At 39.7% G+C, this 27,774-nt stretch overlaps 1 protein-coding gene and 1 long non-coding RNA gene across 20 annotated transcripts in view; one reads left to right on the top strand and one right to left on the bottom strand.

Annotated features, from left to right (window-relative positions):
* PLEKHA5 (pleckstrin homology domain containing A5) overlaps positions 1-6,649 on the bottom strand; it is a 242,104-nt gene extending 235,455 nt beyond the window's left edge. For 5 of the 19 annotated variants that reach the window (XR_005379918.1, XM_038576960.1, XM_038576962.1 and 2 more), the window contains exons 1-3: positions 6,423-6,649; positions 6,187-6,266; positions 3,831-3,888 (exon numbers count right to left, since the gene is read on the bottom strand). Coding sequence is in view for 18 of the 19 variants with exons in the window: in XM_038576960.1 (XP_038432888.1) it covers positions 3,831-3,888; positions 6,187-6,266; positions 6,423-6,514 (230 nt within the window). In the remaining variant the exon portion in view is untranslated. Of the gene's footprint in view, positions 1-1,781; positions 3,514-3,830; positions 3,889-6,186; positions 6,267-6,422 lie in introns of those variants that run through there. The other 14 variants (XM_038576948.1, XM_038576953.1, XM_038576949.1 and 11 more) reach the window with 10 other exon arrangements.
* LOC102157247 overlaps positions 5,615-27,774 on the top strand; it is a 62,047-nt gene continuing 39,887 nt past the window's right edge. Inside the window, exon 1 of the long non-coding RNA XR_005379919.1 lies at positions 5,615-5,751. This is a non-coding gene — a long non-coding RNA (uncharacterized LOC102157247). The remainder of the gene's footprint in view (positions 5,752-27,774) is intronic.

The raw sequence follows: 27,774 nt of genomic DNA, 5'->3' as shown, positions 1-27,774 counted from the left end.
ACCCATCATTAGAGTCATTAAGCAGTATTTTCAAAGAGTAAGCAGAAAGCTTTATAACTTTCAAATATATTAAGATGATCTTCTGTACTTCATAAACTAAGTTATTTGGATATTTAAAGCTACATTTCATAAATTATAAAATTCACTGATAATTTATGCATTCTTCCTAAAGATAAATAACATGAATTAACTTAAAAAGTAATATGGAAATTCAATAATCAAATTCAAACACTTTATATATGTATTTTTATACATACAGGTGATAATTTTGAAGCTGGCTAGCTTAAGGTATATAGGAAAAATATGCTCAGAAAAAATTTATTATTATGATCATTTTAAAATATTAATTTTTTGAACAAATATATTTAAAGTAAAATACATTCTCTGTATTATATATTCTTTTACCTAACTGTAAACTTTTACTAAAGAACTGATTTCAAAAATTATATAAAGTAAACTGATTATCCAATTCAAATCTATACAACTCCCCCCCCCAAAAAAAAAACCAAAAAACAAACATACAAAAAAAACCCAAATCTATACAACTCTTAACTCTGATCAGATCCTTTGTTGACATTAGCACTATTAACCGTTTCCAAGCAGCTCCCCAAGGAAGGTATGTATACAACACACAAAACGCAGCAACAAAAAGAAGGCACACACAACTCTGACATTATACATTTCACACTCATCTGTGGTTAACTATGCAAAGTTTAAAATAGTTGGCATGATAGGAAAGCTAAGTAGCTTTCCATATTTCCCACATCATGTCTTCTTGGCCCCAAAGTTCATCATTTTGTAGACTATTACAAATTCCCAAAATATTATAAAATCCAAAGAAATTTTAAAAGGGAATTCAGAAGTTGCCATTTCCAGCCAGCCTAATTTAAAGGCATGAAGACTGAGTTCCACAGTCTTAAGAAGGTTAAGAAACAGCCCAACTCTTCTGACATCCCCACTCCAATCCTCTTTCTTTTCCCTTACCCCCAGAGACGCAATAGTCAACACGAAAGTACTATCCAAAAATAAATTCTTTCTGGCAATGTGCCATTTTGAACAACCACCATTTGTTCAGAAAAGAAATAATCTGAGAATTAAATGTACCTTATGAACAAAAGTATAAACAACTCAAGTTCTTCAGGTCTTTCTTCTTGCTAAGGGAGACTCCAAGGAACACCAGATTAGGAACAGCAGGAGGGCTAACATGTCTTTTATTGACCTATCTTCCCTCTTCCCATGAGAACAAAACCCACCCTGTTCACTATATTACATCCTTTCTTATAATCTGATCAATAACCTCCTTTCTTCATCTAAGAAAGAAACAACAATGAGAAATACATCCACCAACATTAATCATTTTCCTACTTCACACTCCTATCCTTTCTTCTCTGGACACTCTAAATATAGTTTATGTTCCTGCTGTTTCTCATATTACTGTCTTTGCAGCCTATAAGTTCCAAAGGCATGTTCCTGTTGTTTTATTATGTGGTATGACAATGGAAATAATAATTCTTCTGACTACTTCCATGAAAATGAGATTCAGACATGACAATGTATGTGAAAGCACTTGGTAAAATGCAAAGTTTAAGATAAAAGTAGTGCCCTTGTCATATGAGAATCACAAAGCATCCCTAATTGCTCATATACAATAAGCAAAAGATTTCTAGGAAATTATGGACTTTGTTAGTGATTTAACTAATCTTAAAAGAAATTAGTCTGAAACATCCAGAAAGGAAAAGTAGTAGCACCTAACATTTAGCACGTCACATATTTGTCAATGATCATTTTACTTCAAAGAAGTTTAATGAGTGACATTTCTAGAACATGCTCAATTTTAGAACAAATAATTTTCATAATATAAATTATGACTACTTTCAGACATTATTGGTTGTCTAGTAAAACCACATGATTAAAACCCAGTAGTTTAAAAATGTCTCCAGAATTAAAATAAAATTATTACAGCCTTCTTAACACTGCCCTCGTTTTCCTGAGAAACTTACTTGGGCATGACACTCAAAGAATCTAATTTGTTTAAGTCAACATAAAAGAAAATCTCATCAAAATGGCTAGTGGAACAAAAGAAAATTCAGCCTAACAGCTCAGTTCTGAAATAAAACATTTTCAGCCCACACAGAATAACATTTTGTACTATCATATAAACGCTCATCTAAGAATGTACACATTCACAGGAATTAAAATATTATTGAGAATTACAGTGTTACTCCTATTTTGTAAGATTAGCTAAGCTTCATGTACAGTAAAACTATAGCAGATAAAAATAAATGAACCCTATCGAAAAAAACTTCTTTCAGAGATATCAATACCAAATCCAAAAAAAATGAAGCATCCCTTTACATGGCAATACAAATTCACGTTAATACAGGATGAAAATAGCCACCAGGAAAAGACTTGGTGACTCCGCACTTTACTTATGCCTTTATTTTTTAGGTCATCTAATAATGTACAGCACAAACTCCAAATAAAAGATGTAACTGAAAGATACCCAGAGAAGAGCTACATCATAAAATACTCCATTCCTGGATCTTACTTCTGCCTTCTCTATTTCTACATCCAAATGGAAGCATTCCTAATACCTATAAATATCCCCTGACATTTTACATAAATATCATTCTGAAAAATTTTAAAACCATCCAAGTAATTATAATTTAATGGAATTATGGTGTGATCTTAAAAATAACACTCAGTAAAATACCTTACAGGGCCCGATGAAATAAAGGTGACTTTAGCTAGGTATGTTATCAATTAATAAATTATTGACATCTAAACCAAATCTTGTATTTAAGTGTTCTCTTCCAAGCCTCAGTTCCTTAAAATTAATCAAAAAATTTCAAAACAACAACAAAAAAAGCTCTTAAGTAAGTAGTTTCTAATTTAAAACAAAGATGAAAACCACCTTTAATTTCCCCTTGAGGGGTAAAACAAGTTTCCTACATACTGTTGACAACAAGTACTGTATTTGTCTCCAAGTACTACCAAATGAACGTTGAGGACAGCCCCGGTGGCTCAGCGGTTTAGCGCCGCCTTCAGCCCAGGGCGTGATCCTGGAAACCAGGGATCGAGTCCCAGGTCAGGCTCCCTGCATGGAGCCTGCTTCTCCCTCTGCCTGTCTCTCTGCCTGTCTCTCTCTCTCTCTCTCTGTCTCTCATGAATAAATAAAAACAATCTTAAAAAAATAAAAATGAACATTGAATAGAAATTAGTTCAATGTTCTATAGAATTAAAAATCAAGACTGGTCATCTCTTTTTTGTAAGCTCTAGTGAAAGGCTTTTATTCAATCACAAACCACCACAAAATATTTGTATTGTAAAGACCTAGATATATTTAAATAAACTAAGCAAATTACAATGCTCCAAAAGACATTTGTGAAATAATTAGTGTTTCTTTGTTTTTACTTTCAGCTCTGTCATTGTTCATCCAACTGTCACCTAGCTTCACGTCACTTTTGCTTCTTCTGGTCAAAATACACATGAACAGAATTCAAACAGAATTCACTTTAAAAGAAAAAAAAATGTGGTAGCATGCTAAAGACAAAATACTATAATGCTCTATCACCCAAGAATATATAGAGAGAAGCACCAAAAGTATAATTGTGGGCATAAATGATCTAATTTCCAAATGAATGAGCGTCCAGGCAAATAAAATTATGAGTGTCGTCTTTCCTCTCAGAATTACAACACTACATAAAGAACAAAGTCAATATTATAGACCTTAAAAAATCATGATCATATCTAGAGATACAACTATTCAACTGATGATTAATTACAACATTCAAATTACCAAGGAAAAAAATCATAAGTAAAAAACTCACTTTATATAGTATCTTGCACCTTCAAAAGTATATGCTTCTTCCCAGCCAGTAGGCAAATCTAAAAAACATACATTTCACAGTTAGCAGTATCTCAATGGGATAGCAAAATAGGTTTCAATCCATTTTAATTACTCATTTTCATGATCAGCTATTTTCATTTATTAAGTAAGTTTCTAAAAAAAAAAAAGTTGAACTGGTAACAAAACTCATAGTCAACAAAATATCATTTTTGGGAAAATGGCTATTAAATTTAAAGCCACCAGAAAAGTATGAACAATATTAGAGATCATCTTACATGATCATATACTTTATCATAGTGAAAAGAACTACCCACTGGCATCCAGAAACAAACAAAAACTGCATAAAAAGCAACACCTGCTACTTTTTAGGTATACTGTCTATTAAGACCATACCTTTCAGCTGCATAAACGAATCTATTCAGGAAGTGTGTCACTGATGAGAAAGGACTTCCTATAAGTACTTAATTAGGGAGAAAAAACTGACATTACATACTCAATACCTGTGTATTTCTATAGACTTGACTTTTACAGACATGAAGTTTCAAGTAATAAATCTGGGGAACAATTCAGGTGAATGATGGCCATTTTATGTGTTACACATTACAGGTGGCAAGTGGCTTGAATTTAACCATAACATCTCTCTGAAATGCAAACCAATGATGTGTGTACAAAGCCACAAAGTCAAAGCTAAGTAAACCAAATCAAAAAAAAAAAAAAAAAAAAAATCATGATCAGGTCTTGGAAGTTAATGTGAAATCATATTAAAAGAATAAAATTTCCTATAGTATGAATGTTATCAAATCTGGAGGTAAACAGGATACAAATTCATATTACATATAACCAAAATAAGTGTGAAATAATTCCACAAGATGATTAGGCTACGTAATTTCAATACCGTACTGTCTTTTGTGAAATAAATTTGTTATCTATAAGGCAAGAGGCCACGAGAGTTGAAATGTATATGCAAAACCACTGAAATAGGTATACTGAAGTCGAAGACTGCGGTGGGGAGTTAAGAAATATGACAGCGTATTAGTCAGAAATGCCTTAAAAATGTAACCTCATCATGCTTGCTTACACCAGCTTTTCCCTTTCCTCCTCCACCTTTTTGCAAATTTGGGTATTAGTCACTTCACTGAACTCCAGAATCTCAGAGAGAAGGCAGGCTTGTTCGAGACCCTGGCAACTCCACGAAGACACTCAGAATCTCAGAGTTGGAGAGCAAGTATCCCAGAGGGCATCTCCAAGGGACGGCTGAAGCCTGCCTCCCCTTCGACCCGAACAGTTCTCCAGCCTTTCCAATCAGCAGAAGCAGAGAGGCAGGCCAGTGAGAGAACACATGTTCCATTTCAAAGACAAACAAGTTCCACGAATGTAAACAAAGAACGACAAAAGAAAGCCAGACCGGCACTGGGGCTACACTCAACCTTTTTTCTCCAGCTCAACTCCTATTCGGTATTCGAAACCGGCCAGCAAAGGCCCCGGAGAGAGGTCTGCTTCCCCGCCGGCCCTCTGCCATCAGGGCACAAATGGCCACACGCGCGACACCCCCCAGCACACCCACCGCTTCCTGGCGGTTCTGTGCAACCTCCGAGCTGCTGCCGGGGACTTTGAATCTCGCCGGCCAGCAGCTGCAGCGGCAAGTGCCCGCGCCGGCTCCGGCTGCTGCTCGGGGGCCGCAGGAAAAGCGCCGGGCGCTGCCCGAACCGTTCAGTGTCACACAGAGGATCGCAGCACCCCCCCCCCCCAAGTCCTCTCCTCCTCCTCCTCCTCCATCAGTCACCTACCCACAAGTCCCACCTAGGAGGAGGAGGAGGAGGAGGAGGAGGCAGCCGCACAACTGGAGGCAGCTGTCCGGGGAGCAGGGAGGAGGATGTGGAGACCATTATCCCGGCCGACGGGTGGGTGCCAGGGTCCCGGGCTGCAAGGGCGGGAGTGGGAAAGGACTTCCCAAAGGCCGAAAGGGGGTGAGATCGGGGGGCGGGGTGTGTCGGGGGGGGCATTCAGGAGTGGCTGCGGGGGGGGAACTCGGGAGCCCAGATTTCCCGGGGAGGGGAGGCGGTCTCCCTGGGGGCGCCGGGGCGGAGGGCGGAGGGCGGAGGGCGCCGTCTGCGAGGAGGCGGGCGGACTCGGGAGGAGTCCCGCGGCCCCTACCTGCGGCCGCCCCCGCCGGCCTCGCCCCAGGGCCGCGCGCCGGGGCAGGGCGCCGGGGGGCGGGGCGGCGGGGGCGGCGGGGGCGGCGGGGGGCGGCCGGGGGCGGCCGGGGGCGGCCGGGGTCGGCCGCCTCCTCCCCGCGCAGCCCGACTCCGCTCGGGCCCGCGCTCCGCGCGCGTTACCTGCGCTCTGGCGCCGGTGTCCGGTCACCACGGCCTCGCCGGTGACGGGGTGCAGCCAGGTGGTGCTCTTGGCCTCCTCGCTGCGGGGAGGAGAGAACGGGCAGAGACGGCGCGTGAGCGGGGGCCGGGGGAGCCGACCGGGCTGAAGCGGCTCGCACCGGCTCCCCCGGCCCCTCCCGCCGGCCGCCCGGCCGCCCGCGCCCCTCGCGCCCCTCGCGCCGTCCCCGGCTCTTTACTTGATGAAGAAGACGCGGCCGCCCCGGGTGATCCCGTAAGTCCAGGATCGGGGCAGGGAGCAGATCCACTCCAGGTTCAGGTCCGCCGCCATGTCTGCTCCCCAGCCGCCGCCGCCGCCGCCGCCGCCTTCTCCGGCCTGCCGCCGCGGCTGCCGCGGGAGGAGGGAGCGAGCGAGCGAGAGAGCGAGAGAGAGAGCGAGAGAGAGAGCGCAGGCGGCGCGGAGCGAGCGCGGCCGGAGCGCGCCTCCCCGGCCCGGCGCGCCCCCGCGCGCGCCCTACCCCCTCGGGCGGCGCCCGCCCCGCAGCCCCGGCTGGGTCGCGCCCGCGCCGCCGCCCCTCCGCATCCTCCGCCGCCGCCGGCCGGACGCCCCGCCGCGCGCTCGGGGGATGGGCGAGTGGCGCCGCGCCCCGCGGCCAGGCCCCGCCCCCGCCCCCGCGCCCCGCCCGCCCCGCCCGCACGCACCAAGGTTCCGGGATCGATTAAAAAAAAAAAAAAAAAAAAAAGCCTCGTCCTGCCCCCGGGGCTTTGCCCGAAGGCTTCCCAGCCCAGAGCGGGAGTCAGAGGGAGCCTAATCCCGCGCCCCAGTTCGCCCTCTCTTTGCAACAAACGGGAGCACCGCAGCTGAGCTTTGTTATTTTAGAGCTATTGGGTATCAGAGGTTTTTCAAAAATACGCATATATATATATATATATCGCTTTAAAATAGAAAACTGTTTTATTGAAGCACACGGAAGGCTTCCCCTGTTTGTGTCTTGCGAGCCCGATATCAAAGGTTTCACTAGTTACCGTGGGCCCGTGAAATAGTAGAATTCAGACTTGACAAAAGCAAGTTTGCCTCTTCGTAGGCCCCTTAAATCCTAATATTTTATAAAATAAAACCTTGACTTTTCTCTCTCTCTCTCTCTCTCTCTCTTTTTTTAAAGAGATTCGGTTGTTTCCAATCTGGATTTCTACTTTCCTCTACCTCCCATGAACTACAATGGTAGCCAACTTTTTGGAGTCCTTGCCACGATGCATATTTTTAAATCCCCACAGCCGTATAGATGCTATGATAATTAATCCCCATTTTACAGATGCAAAGAAATTAAGGTTAGAGAAACCATAACTTGCCCAAGGTCACAGTTATAAGGGACAAAGCAGGGATTCAGACTGGCTCTAGAATTTAAAAAGTCTATTTCACATTGCTGTACATATTTTTAAAGTCTTGTTTCGTCTGCACCCCACCCTTTTGTTCTTTAAACAGGCAAAGGGCAGATTTCAATGCAACTGAGATCTCCTATAACACAACCTAGGAGAACTTGCCTCTTCTCTTTGTCTCTGGTCCCCTGCCACACTTGAAATTGCTTATGCATCTTTGCAGCAAGATGACTCATTCCAACAGGATACACAGTTCAATAATAATAGTACTACTTGATATTCCTATAACACCTTTTCTGACCAGTCTTGGATGCCTCCTGAAGCTTTATCTCATTCATCTTTCCAGTACCTCAAAAAAGCAAACCATCTCTTTCAACATTTAAGGAAACTAAGGCACAGAAAGAGTAAATGACCTTGGCCAAAGCCATATCCAGCAAGTCAGGTGGGGCCTGGATGAGAATGCAGTTTCATTGGACATTTTCTCTCATACTCTAATTCCCCAAGGCCAGTCTGTCTTTGGTGAAAAGAAGTCTGCAATTACTGCTATAATTTTCCTGTCCATCTGCATACACAGGGAAAAAAAAAAAAAACCATCACTTTAATGTTTTCTCTTTTTGGTGCCTTTGCATTCTCCTCTTTCATTTTGCTACTTATTACTTCTTGACATCTTATCTCCTGCCCAGTCTCTGGAAAAAGTGCCTTTTTTTTTTTTTTTTTAAAGTCAATGAATAACTAGCAGGAAATGTTCCACAGGACCATCAGTGGTCACTGGTTATTACATAGCAAGAAAATCAAGAGCTATTGGCTTTATATTGTGCTATCATTAGAAATTTTAAAATCTAAAGTGAATCTTTCTAATGCCATAATAACTTTAGAAATCTACTGTTAGTCTAGCTATAGTATTTGACTTTTTGACTGTGTACTATTAAGAAGTCTTTAGGTTGGCCATATATTGTATGGGGATTCCCTTTATCGGAAAATCTTTGATTTTATAAGATTCATTAGTGCAAGGCATATTTCAAAAGGTGATAGAGAGTCACTTAATAAAAATGTGTATCTTGGGGTGCCTCAGGAGGTTGAGCATCAGACTCTTGATTTCAGCTCAGGTCATGATCTTCAGGTGGTTGGGCTCTGTGCTCAGAGGGGATTCTGCTTGAGATTCTCTCTCCCTCTCCCTCTGCCCCTCCCCCTACCAAAATAAATAAATCTTTAAAATAAAATGTGTATCTTAAGAAATCACATTCACAGTGCTTAAATGCTAACCTAAAATCTTAAGTACAGGGATGCCTGGATGGCTCAGCAGTTAAGCTCTGTTTTCGACTCAGGGTGTGATACTGGAGTTCAGGGATCAAGTCCCACATTGGGCTCCCTCAGGGGAGCCTGCTTCTGCTCTGTCTGTATCCCTGTCTCTCTCTCTCTCTCTCTGTGTGTGTGTCTAATACAATTCTATATGTCCTCAAATCTAGGAAAGCCGTAAATAAAAAACTAAGATGTATGTACAAAATGAGGTATGCTTCTACTTTGGGGGAAAGACTGGCCCTCATGCCTTCTGGGAGCCCTTAAAAGAAGCTTCATACTTTAGAATGTTGAGTTCTTTGGATAATTTTCATCCTTAATGAGTAAAATAGCATATTTCTAAAAATCTTCCTAGAATGTCCTTTGTCTGAAACTTAATTGCCTTATCCTGGTCTGTTTTGCCTTTTAGTTGTACAGGTGTGTCTCGTTCACTGCAGGATGCTGGGAGTCATGTCTTCCCCATAACTGAATCCTTCCCACCCTTGAGTCAGTACTCAAAATGGTTATTGAATTTCATTTTCTTCTCAATGCCTCCACCTCCCAAAGGAGCTATTTCCCAATAACATACCCTCTTTGTACCACCCCGTAACTCTTCAGTAACCGACTCAGAACTAAACTCATATCTAACCTCTGTGTTTTCTTACTTTTTAAAAAATATTTCTATCCTATGGGACTATTTAATTTCTCATGTCATGATCTACCTTTTTTGAGGAGTATTATCCTATGACTATTGCAGCTTCTCTGAAAAAAAAAAGAGGTTTCAAAAGTACTGAACACTAAAAATAAACATCACTCCATTGATAGAGGACAATCTTTGTCCTAAAGAGCTTCCAGTTAAAATATAACAGAAAAATACACATGGTGATAAGAATAACCTAAATGAAAGTTTCTCAAAATATGTGAAAGGAAGAAGAACAAGATGACATCTTGGTAAACAAATCAATCCCACCTCCTCCTTTTAATAAAAAGCAATGAAGAAAACATGAACTCTGGAAAGTAGAGAGATTCTTGAGAGAGAGAAAAAAAAATCCTTTTACTATCAAGAAACATTTGTTCATACATATTAATGTTTATTAAAATCTACCAACAAAGTTTTGTGACTTTGATTAGATTATATCTCCGAATATATTTTCATTACCTTATGTATTTTGTTATACATTAGTCCATGAAATTAAAAATATTGTAAATAGTTCCTTTATTAAGTCATCTCCAGAGCATTCTGGATCATGAAAAGTTATGAGGAAGGGCAAAATAGAGGATCCAATTAGCTTAGTGGAAATCTAGGCAGAAAAGATGGCAAATGAGTGTCTAAGAGGGAAGAAAAATAATATTTGGAAGTTGATTTATTAGAGGTTTTTTCTCTTCAAAGGTTTTAATTTTATTTTTTATTTGTTATTTTATTATTTTTTTTTTTTAGAGAGAGAGCAGGGGAGGAGCAAAGAGAGAAGGAGAGAAAGAATCATAAACAAGCTCCATGGCCAGTGTAGAGTCAGATGCAGGGCTCAATCCCACAATCCTGAGACCATGATCCAAAATCAAGAGTGGGACACTTGGCATGCCTGGGTGGCTCAGTGGTTAAGCATCCACCTTTGGCTCAAGTCGTGATCCTGGGGTCCTGGGATCCAGTTCTGTATCAGGCTCCCTGAGGGGAGCCTGCTTCTCCCTCTGCCTATGTCTCTGCCTCTCTCTCTGTGTGTCTCATGAATAAATAAATAAAATCTTTAAAAAGAAAAAAAGAAAAAGATGGGGCACTTAACTGACCGAGCCACCCAGGCATCCCAAGGATTTTTTTTTCTATTAAGGAGTAAGTTGATAACAGAATTATGGATAAAATTATTTCACTCATTCATTCAACAACCATATATAGGCTCCCTACTATGTATGGTGTGCCTGCCATTCTGCTGGGTCATGGGGATTAAAAGACTTGGCCTGCTTTGGGCAGCTTAGAAAGGGAGATGGAAATATAAATACTTAAGTACATTATGGAAGCAGCATCTTTATCCTTGTCATAGAAATAAACCTTCTATAACAGTTGTTTTCCAGAGGGTGTCCTGTGAATCACTCGAGACCTATTGCAAAGTACAGTCTTTTAATGTTGATGTTTAGGAGAGCTCTTCAGTTATTTACAGGGATAACTGAAGGAAATATGTAGCAGCACTAGTTACCCTGCTGCTGGCCAATCCCTCTACTACATCTGGGGTTCTAGACTCAGTTGGCATCTGCCTGGAGACTTGGAAAGAAGCTTGAGAGGAAGTTCAAAAATGTCTTCAAGGAGCTTACATCTGAACCCCCGGACTTGCTCAGATTAAACACCTCTTCTTTACCCTAATAAGCAAAGCTTCAATCACCTACTTCTCTCTGCTGTAAAAGAGAAAGACCAAAATTCAAATGGAGAATTAAGAAAGGAAGTATGTTATAATGCAGGGGCAGGGGGCAGGATAGAGTGAGTCAGCAGTCTGGCTGAATTTTATGCTTGGCTTTGCCATTAATTAGCTGTATGACTTTGAACAAGTCATTTAAACACTACTCCTCTCAGACCTCTGAATCCTCGTCTGTAAAAAGCGATATTAAGATATTGGTCTATTTAAGATATTACGTATGATTATTTTTCCCTCTAAAGTCTTCTGCTTTGATGGGGTGCGCAATCCAATAGCTGAAGTTGGGGATGTTTTGTCATAGTGCACAGACACGAGTAGGATACCCGCTATATAGAACTGCTTAGGATTTCCTGCCACACAGATAGTTTGTTAATAGAGAAGTTTGGAAGAGAACTTTACAAAGTTCTTTCACATGTACTCTTGTATTTAACTTGTACAAATGGCTCTGTAACATCAACGTAATTAACATTATCAACAAAAAAAAAGTGGATCCCATGAAGATACTTATAATACGGCCATTAAGTGGCAGACTTAGGGTTTGAACCAGGTCTTTGAGATATTAGATTTCACATTTTGTCCACAAGGTATTCCTGTTTAGCCAAGCTTCATTTGTTGTGTCCTCTTCCTTATCCTCACTCTCTCCCACCTACTGCAGTTGATGTCAGCTCTCACCACCTCACTGCACCTGCTGTTCCGAGTCACCAGTGTCCCCTGCCAAGTCTAGTGGATGCTTTCAGTTTCAAGCTTTCTTGGCTTCCCTGCTGTATTCACATGTCAGTCACCACTTCTACTCCTTTGAGACTTTCTACTTTAGAATTTCATGACACCACTGCCTTGAAGTTCTCCTGCTCTTCCTATAGATTATCTATAGGATGGTCACCAGGGAAGCTTATGTAATTATGGGTTCCTGAGCCTCTCTCCTGACCCATTCAACCAAAATCTCTGAGGATTAGACTGATCTGCATTTCACAAGCACTTTGGTGATTTGTATACATGGTAACTTCTGAGAACAATGCCCAGTATGATAATAATTCCTAAATCTATATTTCCAGCTTAGTTCTCTCTCCTGAGTTCTAGATCATATACCAAATTTCTTTGTAGACATGCTCCTCCTAGAATATTCTTTCTGGACGTTCCTCATATATGTCAAAACTCAACATTCCAAAACAAGTCACTTTTCTTCCAAATATGCACCTTTCCAATATAGTCTCCTCCAAGTGAATGTTACCATCATCCAAACAAATACCACACCAGAAACTTCCGAATCATCCTTCCACATCCAGTTGGTTAATACATTCTATTAATTGTGCACTAAAGGTATCACAAAGTAACCTCCCTTCCTCATTTCCCATATCCTAATATAAGCATTCACCACTGCTACCAGAATGATCTTTTTAAAAATGCAAATCTGATTATATTCCTTTCTTGCGTAAAATCCTCTCATGGCTCAAAAAACTTAGAGGATGAAATGCAAAGCCTGTTGCCTGGCATTGAAGGTCCTTCTTGATCTGTGCCCTGCCCACCTGCATGTTAGCCATATGGAATGGCCTACTGTTCTCCGAACAAACCAGACTCTTTCAAGTCTCTGTATATTCTACTCTTTCTCCCTAGAATTCTCTTCTCTGTTTACCTAACAAACTCCTACTTATGTTTAAATGCTTAGCTCAAAATTATTTCCATTAAGAAACCATCCCTTATTCCTTTGGGGCAATCTAGCTACTCCATCCACCATACAAGCTCCCATATCTTTTCTACTGCATTGTTATTATAATCTTCATCTCTTTCTTCTCCCAAAACATTTTGTTTATCTTTATCACCTCACTTTCAATAAATGTTATTTACATGAATGAATAATAGTACTGACATTTACATAGTGCCCTATACTTCACTCCATATTTGATATTTATTTCTGTTTGTATTGCAGCAACTTGCCAGTGAGTCATGTTTCCATCCTTTCTTAGATTTAACATTCTCTTCAGCTTTTTATAGACTATCCCATATAGAAGAGGAAAAAATGGCATGGACCCAACATCAGCATAGCAGTATGTGAAAATAGCTGCTTTCTATAGAGCTGTCTACCTGCCTTTAAAAATACTGAAATTTGTAGTTATACCAAGTGAAATAATGAAGGACAGGAAGGATTCAGCATTATTTTAATTTGGTAAAGAGATCTATGGAAGCATCTTTTGAATGAATTCTTCCTAGAAAAATATTGATAAGAATAATATTCAGTATTTATAAAATCAATACTTTAGTTAGGTGAATGAGGGAAAAAATACATAGGCTTATACCAAATCACAATTATGTGTATGGCTATAAATAATAAAGGTTATCATATCTCATGCCCTAAGTCTGAGGAATAATTGAAAGGATGAAGGAGAATCATTTCCTCCCTCACTGTTGGTATTTTAGACAGTGTACCAGTACTCTCTGAACAGACACATTTTCTTTAATGTTTTAAGACACTATTTGCTTAAAGCAAAAGTATTTTTCTCACCTGTTGATTCATATCTTTTTATGGAAAATCATGTACACACGCATGTGTGTATGTCTATTTTCTCAACCACTTTTTCTTGGTTTTGAATTCCTCAGTTTCCAGTTGTTTATTTCAGTTACATGTAGAGTAGTAAATATATAAACAGTAATCTAAATTGGAGTATCTGTAATTAATTGTAATATATCATATAGCTCAATTTAAAGAATTATATAACGTGGGGCAGCCTGCGTGGCTCAGCGGTTTAGTGCCGCCGTCAGCCCAGGGCATGATCCTGGAGACCCGGGATTGAGTCCCACATCAGGCTCCCTGCATGGAGCCTGCTTCTCCCTCTGCCTGTGTCTCTGTCTCTCTGTATCTGTGTGTGTGTGTGTGTGTCTCTCATGAATAAATAAATAAAATCTTTAAAATAATAATAATAAAAAACAAAGAAAATGTAATGTGAATGCAAATTTTTTGTAGTATCAGGCACTGCCTTGTATATAGTTAGTATTCAACAAATGCTTAGTAATTGAACGGATCATAAAGTAACAGTGTATAGTGCTAGGGGGAAAACTGGAGCCTTTTTAAAAAAGCTTTTCTGTTTTTTTTTGTTTGTTTGGGGTTTTTTTAAAAGATTTTATTTATTTTTTCATGAGAGACACAGAGAAAGAGAGAGGCAGAGACACAAGCAGAGGGAGAAGCAGGCTCCATGCAGGGAGCCTGATGTGGGACTCGATCCCAGGACTCCACGAAGGCAGGCGCTAAACTGGGCTGAAGGCAGGCGCTAAACCGCTGAGCCACCCAGGGATCCCCACTTTTCAGTTTTGGATATATTTTTCTTAAAAGCAAGGAGTTATAAATTCAGAAGTGTCTCATCAGTTGGATTTCTGATCTGAAGAATATGCATGTTTGACCTATGAAAATTTTAAAAAGTTATGAATAATTACAATGGAATTTAATAGATTTACAAGGAAAAGGGCTAAAAAATAAATCATAGCTGCTTAAATTTCTCTTTTTCATGTGGTTGTGTCTGGATAATAGACGGAAGAAGAGAGACTGAGCTGGAACACATTATGATGAAAACCTTAGTCCACTGGTAGTCTACCCTGCTACAACCGTGTGAGGATCTGAACCTAGGAAACAACATTGGTTAGAGTCATGTGTGTTACTCTATTTCCAATTGAGTCATTCTGAGCCCAACTTTGCCATTTCTATAGAAGAAATAGAATTAGCTACTTAGTTTTTTCCTAGACCATTTCTAAGCGGTTTCTTAGGCAATCTTGATAAAAGGGTAATTTTCAGATTTTTTGTAATTGTCATAACATTCATCATTGGCAAAGTGCAATTAATTCTGTTTATCAGCAATATTAAACATGCTCAGAAAATCAAATGCTATTCTAAATATTGATGAAAATAAAAGAATCACTCATGTTCATAAGCAAAAAAATTGGTGCTAAATATTTTGATAGCTGGAGGAATTTTTCTTTTTATACTGTTGCGTACTCTATGGAAACTAATCTTTATTACCTTTCATTAGAGATCCTTTATGCACAGTTTATTTATTCATCCAGTTTAAATACTAGACATTTTTTATGAATCTAGTATATATCATAAACTAGGCTAGGAAGAGTCTGGACACAAAGAAATACAAATTCAGATTTTGGCCTTTGAAGCATTACAATCAAGTTGGGGTAGAAAGGTATGGGGAAAAGATAAACACACAAATGTTATACTGGTAATAAATGGTATGATAAATACTGCACAAGATGGAAGGTCAAAGCTTATAAAAAGGGCATCCATCCTGCAGCCACAAGGAGAGGTGTCCAGGAGGCCTTCCAGGAGAAAGTGGTACCTGAATAGCTGTTGTTAATTAACATGATCTCTACAAGGATTTCTTGAAATTGAATTATGCCTTAAACTGATTCTGCCTTTCTTCCTCCCTCCTCCAGCTCTGTTAAGGTCTTAGGTACAAGAAGTCCAGGGCCATGTATGGCAGAAATGAATTATTTACCCCAACATTTCTTCTTCTCTATTAAATTCCACCCCCCTCCTCAACCCACTCATTTTTTGCTGGATGTTTGGATGCTTGAAATAAAAATGTATTTCTCAGGCACCCTTTAACCTAGATGTGAGCCCTTAGATTGGGCTCTGGTGAGTGGGATATAAACAGAGAAATGTATGACAGATTAAGGGAAATATCCTTAAAAAATGGTTTGCAAATACTTGGTTCTGTGCCCCCCGCCCCCCCCCCCCCCATCTTCCTCAACCTGCTTGGAATGTGGATGAGGCGCCTACAGCTCTTTGTTGGGTGAAGAAGACAAAAGCCACCCTAGGGATGGCAGAGCAGGCAACTGGATGTAGCCTGGGTCCCTAAGGATTACAGGCAGCAGAGCCAACGTAACTGCTTTGAACTTACTAGTGAAGGAGAAATCAAATTCTGTCTTAAGCTAATGCTGTTTTGGGGCGGGGGAAGTCTTCTGCTACTCTCAGATGAACCTAATCTTATCAAATATATCATGTTTATCTTATTTAACAGCACTTAGTACATTTTGGGTGTTCAATAATTTTTTAAATGAATGAATATATGAATCTCCAAACACATCAAAATTTCATACATAAAATTTGCCTCATGCATCAGTAACTCCTGATTTTTCTTTCTTTTTTCTTTTTAATCTACGATAGTCACACAGAGAGAGAGAGAGAGGCAGAGACACAGGCAGAGGGAGAAGCAGGCTCCATGCACCGGGAGCCCGACGTGGGATTCAATCCCAGGTCTCCAGGATCTCACCCTGGGCCAAAGGCAGGCGCCAAACAGCTGTGCCACCCAGGGATCCCTGATTTTTCTTTTAGATGAGCCAGATTTTCGCATTGCTTACCTTATTATTTATTGAGAATAAGGCAGACCCTTAAAAAAGCTGCTTTAACTCATTCTGGTAAGTAGATTATTATTTCTTTGATATCTTAATTTGCAATACAATAGTGAAAAGATAGTTAACCTTTCAAATATCCATACGACTTTCCTCTCTTTATAGACTACACAGTGCCAGGATGGTATATTGCAAACAAAAAAGCAAAATTGACAGAAAACTTGAACCAAAATAGGTACCTTTGCCAACTGTGCACTGATGGACATATGTTATGTTGTATTTACGTTCTGTTTACCTAGCTCTCAGGAAGAGGCTCAGAATACTAACCATGCCAGTTTTATCAAAATTCTCTCAAAAACATAATCTACAGAAAAGTTCTACTTATTAGGGGCAAGACAAAGTTGTCAAGAAAATTTATATCGTATAGGTTGTCCTACATATAATGAAGTCTGAAGAGTAAACACTTTAGAAAACATTAAAAAAAAAAAAAAAAGAACTTTCAAATTGTTCCAGTCCATTACTTGGTACTGCATTTTTATTGAACATTTTGAGATGGAGCAAAGAGCACTGACTCAGAGATCTAAGCTTTGTGCAACTTCGGTGCAGGTTATTTTCACTTTCCATCTCTCTGTAAAATGGCGGAACATTTACCCACTACATTTTGTAATGTGTTGAAATAGATAGCATCTTGAAATAGCTCGAACTGCACAGATATAAATGTTTTAAAATAAAAATGGCATCTTCCTAGAGTAGAGAAGAAAGAAAGGTAATTTAAATTAGTAGTAATTTGCATGCTGTTCCTGTCTCTGGGCAGCTTGCTGTGATTTTTCCTCTATAGTCCATCATTTATTTTCAAAATGATTATTCAAAAATAAAACTGGAGCAGCAGTTGTTCCCTTCTGAAATAATTGTATATGGGAATTGTCATCTATGAAATTAGACTTAATTTGGAGATGGAGATCAGGTGCTTTTAAAAACAGTTGAAGGAAGGAAGGAAGGAAGAAAGAAAGAGAAAGGAACCACACCATCCAAGATTCTGATTATCTATGAGCTAATTAGAAGCTTGAATTGATTTTTTGAAGTCTTTTTTTTCTTGCTCAATACCATCGTTACAGAAATTGTATTAGATAATTCTTTCTTTTGCTCCAGAAGAATTTATCATCAGAAGTAACTTTCTTGGGGTGCCTGGCTGGCATGTTACTCTTTTTTTTAAAAAAGATTTATTTATTTATTTATTCATGATTGACATAGAGAGAGAGGCAGAGACACAGGAGGAGGGAGAAGCAGGCTCCATGCCGGGAGCCTGACATGGGACTTGATCCCAGGACTCCAGGATCACACCCTGGGCCAAAGGCAGGCGCTAAACCGCTGAGCCACCCAGGGATCCCCTCTTTTTTTTTTTTTTTTTTTTAAGGAGAGCATGTTACTCTTGATCTCAGGGTCACAAAATCGGGCCCCATATAGAGGGAACAGAAGAAAGAAAAAAAAAGAAAAAGAAAAGAAAGAATAGAAGAATAAGAAGATAGGAGAGGGAAGGAATTAAGGAAGGAAGGATACAACTGACATCCAATTCATCTCTATACATCCCTCCTCCCTCCCTCGCCCATCTCTCCCTCCCGACTCCCTCCCTCCTCCCTCCCTCCCTCCTTCCCCCCTCCCCTCCTCCCTCCCCAATCCCTCCCTCGCTCCCTCCCTCCTCCCTACCCTCCTTCCTCCCTCTCCTCCCCCTCCCCCCCCCTCCTCCCCCCTCCCCCTCTCCCTCCCTCCCTCCCTCCTCCTCCCTCCCTCCCCTCCCCTCCCTCCCTCCCTCCCTCCCCTCCTTCCTCCTCCCCCTCTTTCCTTCCTTCCTTCCTCCTCCCTCCACTCCCTACTCTCTCTCGCCTTTCTTTTTTTGGGGAGGGAGGGAGGAAGAAGGAAAAACTTTCTTTTTCTATCCCTTCATACTTAAAGGTTAATGGTTGCAATGCCACAGGAGTAAATATAATCCAGTGCAATGTAGAATCAGAAGGGCGAGGACAAAGGAGGTCCTCTGATGGAGATGAGTTAGAAAAAAAAGTCTGAATGATTCACAGAAGGAAGGATCTTCATCCAGCAATAAGAATGGATCTCAGAATTGTTCCCAAATACTTATGTATCTAAATACTAGCCTCCTGTGTTCAGGAAAAACTCATTGAACCAGAATTGCTGACTTGAACAGGCCTCATTTTCTTGATCTTGTTTTATAGATGTAGGAAGGAGAGGTAGGACCAGCTACATCATTTGTGGGGCCCATGGAAAATGAAAATGTTGGGCTTCTTGTTCAAAAATCATTAGGCATTTCAAGATGGTGGCAATAAGCCAATCATAGGATACCTCTGAGGGCACAGGCCTTTGCGGCTACACAGGTTGCATGCCCATGAAATCAGTCCTGAGAAGTTGCCCAGGTTAAATTATTTGTTGAAAGGGATGAAACTGGTTAGGAGGGGCACTAACCTCCCGATTCCTTGTTTAGTTTTTCTTTTTTTCCTCTGCATTTTATTATTTTTCCATATTCACTTCATATTTAGCTTAGAATAATATATATTTCTTCATTTGTTCTTTAATTTATTAAGTATTTCTTGAACACAAACTGTGTGACAGGCACTATATTAAACATTGAAGAAATAATTATTAGACAATTCCTTTCCTTAAGTACTACTTAACACTGGGTGCAGAAAAATGACATCAGGAAAAACAGAGGTTTTGGGGAAAGGTGGAACTCTCATACATTACTAGTGAGAATTAAATAGGCATTAATTTTTTGGAGAATAACTTGGCCACACAAGAAAAATGTCTTAAATTGAGTATATCTTTTGGCCCAGAAATAACACTTTCTGGAATTTATCCTAAGGCAAAAATAAGAAAAGTGGGCAAAATTATATGCATAGTCGTTTATCTCAGTGATTTTTTTTCCATAAATGCTTAAGAATTTGGATTTTGGTAGGCACATGTTAGTATACCTATGCTGTTAATACATGACCTTAAAAATGTGGTTTTAGTGGCACCTGGGTGACTCAGTGGTTGAGTGTCTGCCTTTAGCTCAGGTTGTGACCCCGGGGTCCCGGGATCAAGTCCCACATGGTGCTCCCTGTAGGGAGCATGCTTCTTCCTCTGCCCGTGTCTCTGACTCTCTCTCTTGCATCTCTCATGAATAAATAAATAAAATCTTTAAAAAAATTATAGAAACCAGAATACACACAAATAATTGTCTTGTGCCATTTTTAAATCCTAATTTTGTCAGAAAAAAAATATGTGGAGAAAAATGTGTAGAGGATTATAAGAAAATGTTACTTGCAATTATCTCTGGGGAAAAGCTTATGACAAAATTTCAGAATAACAAAATGATTTCTTTCTTTCTTTTTTCTTTCTTTCTTTCTTTCTTTCTTTCTTTCTTTCTTTCTTTCTTTCTTTCTTTCTTTCTTTCAAGATTTCATCTATTCATGAGAGACACAGAGAGGAAGGGAGAGACATAGACAGAGGGAGAAGCAGGCTCTACGCGGGGAACTCAATCCCAGGACTCTGGAATCATGACCCAAGACAAAGGCAAATGCTCAACCACTGAGCCACCTAGGTGCCCCAACAAAATGATTTCTAAGAGGACAGGTCCTTTAGAGCAATACTGAATGCAACACACTATTAGAAAGAAATTGGACACATCATAAGAGTGTGCTGCCTGAAAGATGCTACTGCATCAAGTGTGATGCACATCACGTGTGTGATGTGCTGCAGCAAGCCTGGCCATTCCTTTACTGTCAAATCCCATTTTATTTTGTTTTTGGTTTTGTTTATTTCTTGCCTGTAAATACCACCTAAATACAGTAATGGATCTCAACATTTCTTTTTAATTTTAAAACATGTCATTGATCATTGTTATCAGTTGTTAACTTTAATGTCCACTTTAACTGGGATATGTATACATGCACATGGATATATACTTTGATTCCTAGTAGCTGTCCTCATCCTGCACCCTAGATTTCTAAGACAAATAATTACTGTTCTATATCTTTTAGCATTTGACACATAAAGTTGGTTCAGTACATTGTGTAATGACACGGATGGTGGTAAAATTAATTTTCCTTAAAAATGACAGCTACCAAAACAACCACAAAAGCCTATGTTTTATAGCTTGGAATATACTTTCTTTTCTAGAAAATATTACAAAAATATTTGTTTACTGCTGGCCTTCTGTGAATTCTTTGAAACCCACAACAATTCCTATAGCATTCCTTATAACCATCAACTTGACCAACTTCGTTACAATGCAGTCAGGTCAAATTTATGAGTTACGGATCATATCTACATTAGTTACCCCTCTCTTTAGTTTTCTGGACACCTGCCAAAACACAAAGCAAACAACTACTAGAAGTCCTTTCTTGTCATCATGATGTCTTTCTTCTCCTCTCTCCTCTTCCTAGCCATCAGACCTCACAATCCTTTCTGGTCTCTGTGTAGTTCTACTTCTTTTCCTACCCACCTCTTTCCTAGCACCCCTTCAGCACTGGTCTAATCCAAAGAGCTAACGGGGATTTTGCCACATTCGTCTTTTTAAAATAAAGATATAGAGAATAGAGAAGAAAAATTTGCTTTAGAGTCAGATGTTTGTTTACTTTACAGAGGTTGCAGATCATAGTATTCCCATTAAAAATAATGTTACTTTTCAACTTAAAAGAATTAACCTAAGAAGAAACTTTTCAAGGACAAATAATGCTCATAGAGTGGGGCAAAGGTGGTTAAGTAGAAAAAGGGCCTATTGAGTGGTGAAATTTATCCAGTCATCAGAAAGTCTTCACAACCTTGTGTTTATGTCACATATCATTATTAATAGATTTGTAGAATTGAGTGATTTTTGTATGACTTTTAACAAATAAATAGCCTACATGATAATGTTAACTAATAAAATAAGTGCAGGCTGTAACAATAATTAAAAAGTAAGAAAATGAGGGCAACCCAGTGGCTCAGCAGTTTAGCGCCGCCTTCAGCCCAGGGCCTGATCCTGGGGACCCGGGATGGAGTCCCATGTCAGGCTCCCTGCAGGGAGCCTGCTTATCCCTCTGCCTGTGTCTCTGCCTCTCTCTTTTTGTGTCTCTCATGAATAAACAAATAAAATCTTAAAAAAAAAAAGTAAGAAAATGAAACATTGAAGATATAAATGTTCAATGAAATGATACATGTTGCCTTATTCTTGGTTAGGTAAGAATAAAAAAATAGTCATCCAAAGGGGAAAAGGGGAAGAGGCATTGAGGACATTTGGTGGCATGCCACCTTGAGAAAATGAGACTAGAGAAAGATTTTTTTTTTTTTTTTTTTTTTTGGAGAAAGATTCTTGCATTGATCCATGGTTGATGCTGGGAGGAAGGGGAGTGAGAGGGACAGACATACTTTTACTGTCTTTGTACATTTTCGGATGTAATGCTATGTGATTATAGCAATCTCCTCCTATCACATCCCAAGGATATTCTTTAGTACTAAGTATTGTGGAGAAATTGTTTTTCTTATAAAATGATGATGATTAACTAAAATTCCTGCTAAATTTTACATATTCTTAGTATGAGTTATGGCATAGCATATCAAAATTTGGACTTTATTAACTTAGCAATTAAAAAAATATTCAGGCATGTAAAAAATAAAAACACAGATTCCTCAAAAAGTTAAACATAGATTTATCATATGATCTAGCAATTCCACCTGGTATATAACCAAAAGAATTGAAAGCAGGGACTTAAACATATACTTGTATACCAATGTTCTTGGTAGCATTATTCACAACTGCCCAAAGGTGGAAATAACCCAAATCCATCCAACAGATGAATGGACTTCAAAAAGTGTGCTATATACATACAATGGCATATTGTTCAGTCTAAAAAAGAATGAAATTCTGATTCATGCTACAACACAGGTAAACCTTGACAACAATGCCAAGTGAAATAAGCCAGACACAAGAGAACAAATATATGATTCCATTTATGTAATGTACCTCAAATAGGCAAATTTACAGAGACAGTAAGTATATTAGAGGTTACCAGAGCCTGGAGGAAGAAGGGAATGCAGAGTTACTCTTTAATAATTACAGAGTTTTGGGGCACCTGGGTGGCTCAGTGATTGAGCGTCTACCTTTGGCTCAGGTCGTGATCCTGGGGTCCTGGATTCCAGTCCTGAATCAGGCTCCCTGTATGGAGCCTGCTTCTCCCTCTGCCTGTGTCTTACCTCTCTCTCTGTGTCTCTTATGGATAAATAAATAAATCTTAAAAAAAAAATGAGTACAGAGTTTCTGTTTGGGATGATGAAAAAATTTTGGAAACATATAGTATTGACGGCTGCACAGCCTGGAACATGTACTCAATGCCACTGAACTGCATACTTAAAAATGGTTAAAATAGTAAATTTTATGCCCTGTATAGTCTACCAGAATAAAGAATATATTGAAAAGTAAAAATAAAAACACTTACCATATTTACCGTGACAGAAATCTTGAGAAAATGTCACAACCTTATACCAGAAATGACTCTTGTTTTCGAATGGGCATTAGATTTAATCTTTCAGGGATGCTTGGATGGCTCAGTGGTTGAGTGTCTGCCTTCGGCTCAGGGCATGATCCCGAGATCCAGGATCGAGTCCCACATCAGGCTCCTGGCAGGGAGCCTGCTTCTCCCTCTGCCTATGTCTCTGCCTCTCTTTCTCTCTCTCTCTGTGCCTCTCATGAATAAATAAATAAAATCCTAAAATAAAAGATTTAATTTTTCAAAGCATATACGTCAATTTTAGCTTTAAGTATTTTTCAAACTTTCAGATTATTTTGTTCTTCAAATTTCTCAGCAATCAGGGCCAGACTACTGAACACTCTGCAGGGGGAAAATGTGCCATGCTATTAACTAAACAAAGCTAAAGAGAGTCCTCAATAAACTAATGTTCAGTAAAATAAAACAAAACAAAAACCCCCGAAGCAAAAACCTCCACTGTATAGTGTGCTGCCTTTTTCAAATGTCAATGATTATATACCTTTTAGCTTCTCCCCGACCCAGTGTTCCCTGAGACACAGTTTAAGGAATGCTGCCAACCTGTCGCCTATATGGTGTAATTTCTTATTTATTTATTTATTTATTTATTTATTTATTTATTTATTTATTCATTCATTCATTCATTCATTCATTCATTCATGATAGAGAGAGAGACAGAGACACAGGAGGAGGGTGAAGCAGGCTCCATGCTGGAGCCAGATGTGAGACTCGATCCCAGGACTCCAGGATTGCACCCCGGGCCAAAGGCAGTTGCTAAACCGCTGAGCCACCCAGGGATCCCCTATATGATGTAATTTCTGAATTGGCCTCCACAATTGATTGATTCACTTATTGCTCTGTCATGCTTTCAGCATTTTATTCTTTCTTTTACTTATGGATCAATGTAACACATTTACTGGGTACCAATATTGTGACACTCAGCATGCTAAGTGCCATTCAGTATCCTTGGTGAACTTCTCAAATCTAGGTACGAATAATCTGAAATACCCTCTATTTAGCACTCACAAGTATCCCCGATCTCTATCCAATTAAAGACTTGCCCAGTTTCACATAAATCCAACTCACTTTATTATATGAAAGAGATGGAAGAAGAGGAGCTTCTCAATTGGGATTGGTCAAGGTCTAGGATGTGGAATGAGGATCTTCACCTATGTCCCAAGGACCTTTTTCCCCTTTGCTCTCAAGTGGTGAGCTTGCTTTCTCCTTCAGCCTAACAGGTTCACACCATAGGATCATCTCTACTTTCATATCTCTACTTTTCATTTAAGTGGATCTGGGGTTTTCAGGTTAGAAACCTGGAATGTACTGTTCTTTGGGACTCCTCTCCCTTTGCAATTCTGTTTTCTCAAGGGAAGAATCTCCTTTGGAACCATGTGCCAGAGATTTATTCCTTTATTCACCAAAATACACGCTGTATCCTCTAGTACCTATATTTTGCTAGGTTCTATGGATAACAAAGGGGGAAAAAAAAAACGTGTTCCTTGACCAAAAACTAGATATATGCAAATTAACAACTATGGGATAAGTGATGTACTATTAACAACTGCTGAGTTATAGCGATTCCAATTATCTATGGAATATTCATTATGCATCTAACATTGTCCTAAGCACTTTATGTGCATTAATTTGCAATATATCCAACAACAAACTTATGAGGTAGTTACTCATGTTACCCTCATTTGATAGATAAAAGAATAGGTCCACAGTTACACAACTAATAAATGACAGATCTGAGATTTGAGCGCAAGCAATCTGACTTCAGAGTGGTACTATTAATCACTATTCTATGGTACTTCTTTCTTGTTAATATAAAGCAGTAGAGAAGGGCAGCCCGGGTAGCTCAGTGGTTTAGCGCTGCCTTCAGCCCAGGGCGTGATCCTGGGGTCCCAGGATTGAGTCCCACGTCAGGCTTCCTGCATGGAGCTTCTCCCTCTGCCTGTGTCTCTGCCTCCCTCTCTCTCTCTGTGTTTCTCATGAATGAATAAATAAAATCTTAAAAAAAAAAAAAAGTGGTAGTGGAGAGGTTTCTGCTGTGAAAATCACACTGGAAGTACTCCATGAGCTGAATCTTGTTAGATAAGTCACGTTTCATCCAGCAGCAGGTAGATGTATGTATGTGTTGAGGTGAGCAGAGAGGGCAGAGGACAAGGGATTGTCGCACATACAGTTGTGTAAATCCTACACAGGAATGCCCAGCTAAGCAAATAGGGGGAGGGCCTGGAATCTATACCTACTCTGCTCACTAAGCTGTGCACCTGAAGAGGATACAGTTTGCATGAAGGTGTTGTATATTGTTCTTTCCATTCAGTTTATAGTAGTTTTATGGGACAGATCAACTACAGATTAAAATTTAAACGAAGAAGCTTGATTTTAAGGACTCTGTGCTTGTTTTTTGATTCTCGTCTCTTAATTCCAGCCTTTGGATACTAAGTGTCATGAGCTCTGCCTTCTTGTCCCAACCGGTCCTGTCGGCCCTTCAAAGTAATTCATCCTTCTCTCTAGCCATAAGAACATTTCCACATTTTAAAATACATCTAGGACTGATTGATTCTTTCATAGTTCACATTAAGGTATGAAAGACTGATAATTTGCCCTAAAACTAAAAAGAGATCGGTTACTAATAAAGCATGCAATTAGTACAGTTTCAGGTAGGAGAGGGGCAGATATTTTTGAATAGAAGGAACAATTTGATAACTTGTGGGTAAAATTAAGAGGTCCCTATCCACCTGTGTTTTGTATAGGTTCAAGAATTTTATAGGGGGATCCCTGGGTGGCCCAGTGGTTTAGCACCTGCGCTTCAGCCCAGGGCGTGATCCTGGGGTCCCGGGATCGAGTCCCATGTCGGGCTCCCTGCATGGAGCCTGCTTCTTCCTCTGCCTGTGTCTCTGCCTCTCTCTGTGTGTGTCTGTCATGAATAAATAAATAAAATCTTAAAAAAAAAAAGAATTTTATAATAAGAGTATTCACTCTTGCTTGGCTGCTCCATGCAACAGACCCTAGAAATATGCTACCAAGTGGATATTTTAGATTATTTCTTGTCTTTGCTTTATGCCTATGGTCAACTCTGTTTCTTTGTTGTTGTTGTTTTTAAGGTTTTATTTATGTATTCATGAGAGACACGGAGAGAGAGGCAGAGACATAGACAGGTGGGGAACCTTATGCGGGGCTCGATCCCAGGACCCAGGGATCAGGACCTGAGCAAAGGCAGGTGGTTAACCACTGAATTACCTAGGTGGCCCTGTTTCTTTGTTCTTTGAGGAGTTGGGCTATTGCTCAGTTGACAACTGTCCCTTGCACCCAGATCTACCTCAGGAAAAGTCATCTCCAGCCCCAGTCCCAGCTTGGACAGACTGAACCAGACCACAGTGATTTTTTTGAACATTCAGCATGATGATCTGTCCTCCATCAAGTAACTGATATTGTTTAATATAAACTCCACATTACATAGGGTTGTTGCTCACAGGGAGCTAGAAATGTCCTGTTGGCTTCCCTCTCTTAAGGTCTTTTTAAGAAATGCAAATAATCCAAATTTAAATAGCATGTCTGACTAATTTACACTCAAGTGTAGGTGGGTTTTTTTTTTTTTTTTTTTTTATGGCCTTTTTTCCTCTGGAAGGACTTAAGGAGTTTAGAGAAAGGAGGAGGGAGGTTATGGAAAGAGAAAGGGAAGAGGGGGAATAAGCATAATCAAAGAATTTTGCCATTTCATAGTTTTTACTCTGGGGACAACATTTGAGAGTAATATCTGGAAGAAGTACATTAAATAAGTTTATGCTTCAACTGATATGTATATGGAAACCAAGGAGATCTATTCTGAATACCAAGTTTCCAAATATAGAATTTTTAAATAAGTATTGATATTCATGGTATTTATTACTGAAAGGCAAACTTTCCTACTCTTGATAGTAAGAAGCAAGTTTTCCTACTCTTGTAAATAAGAAATGAGTTTTCCATTCACCTATCTCATGGATTCTGAATTCTTTAAAGTTTGTGAAATAATAACTTTCCCTCAAAATATGACAATATTATACATGCCTTAGGACATACTGGATATTAAGAGACAGATGTCGTCTAAGCAATCTGAAGAAAAGAAGAATCTCTTATAAAAAGGCAAGGTATGTTATAGAACCCAAGGACAGGAAATACAGCCAGATCTCCCATGGGACAGAACTGAGGACTGAAAAGTTGTATATTTTTCCATTTTACTCAATCTCATCCCCTCTCCCATGGAGAGGATTTTCCTTATCTCTATGTTTCTACTCTCTTTTTACAGAGCAGCATTCCTCACTTATACATGGCACATTGCGTGGGGTTGCCAAATTTAGCAAATAAAATTATAGGATGTCTATACTTTACTTGGCAACTGTGCCATCATGCCTCGCCAATCCATTGCCCTCATTTCCTGGGTCTCCCTAATCCATAACCAGAGCTGATTTATGGGAGTTTCTGCATCTTCATTCAAAATTCAGTAGGAAGAATCTAATTAGTTCAGCTTGGGCCAGTGGCCAGCTGTCATGGGTAAGGCAGTCAGAGGGCCATCTCTGTAGGTGGGAGGCGTTGTCAGGTAAGTGATGATGAGTTGGCCCAAAATGTTATCTACTAAATGTAAATTTAGGCTATAAGTAAATCTTGCTTTACACATAGAGTTGCACTTGCAAATTTCT

The sequence above is a fragment of the Canis lupus genome, chromosome 27, assembly GCF_011100685.1.
Source record: "Canis lupus familiaris isolate Mischka breed German Shepherd chromosome 27, alternate assembly UU_Cfam_GSD_1.0, whole genome shotgun sequence".
Classification (NCBI taxonomy): Eukaryota; Metazoa; Chordata; class Mammalia; order Carnivora; family Canidae; genus Canis; species Canis lupus.
This window is presented reverse-complemented; position numbering and strand designations above follow the sequence as displayed.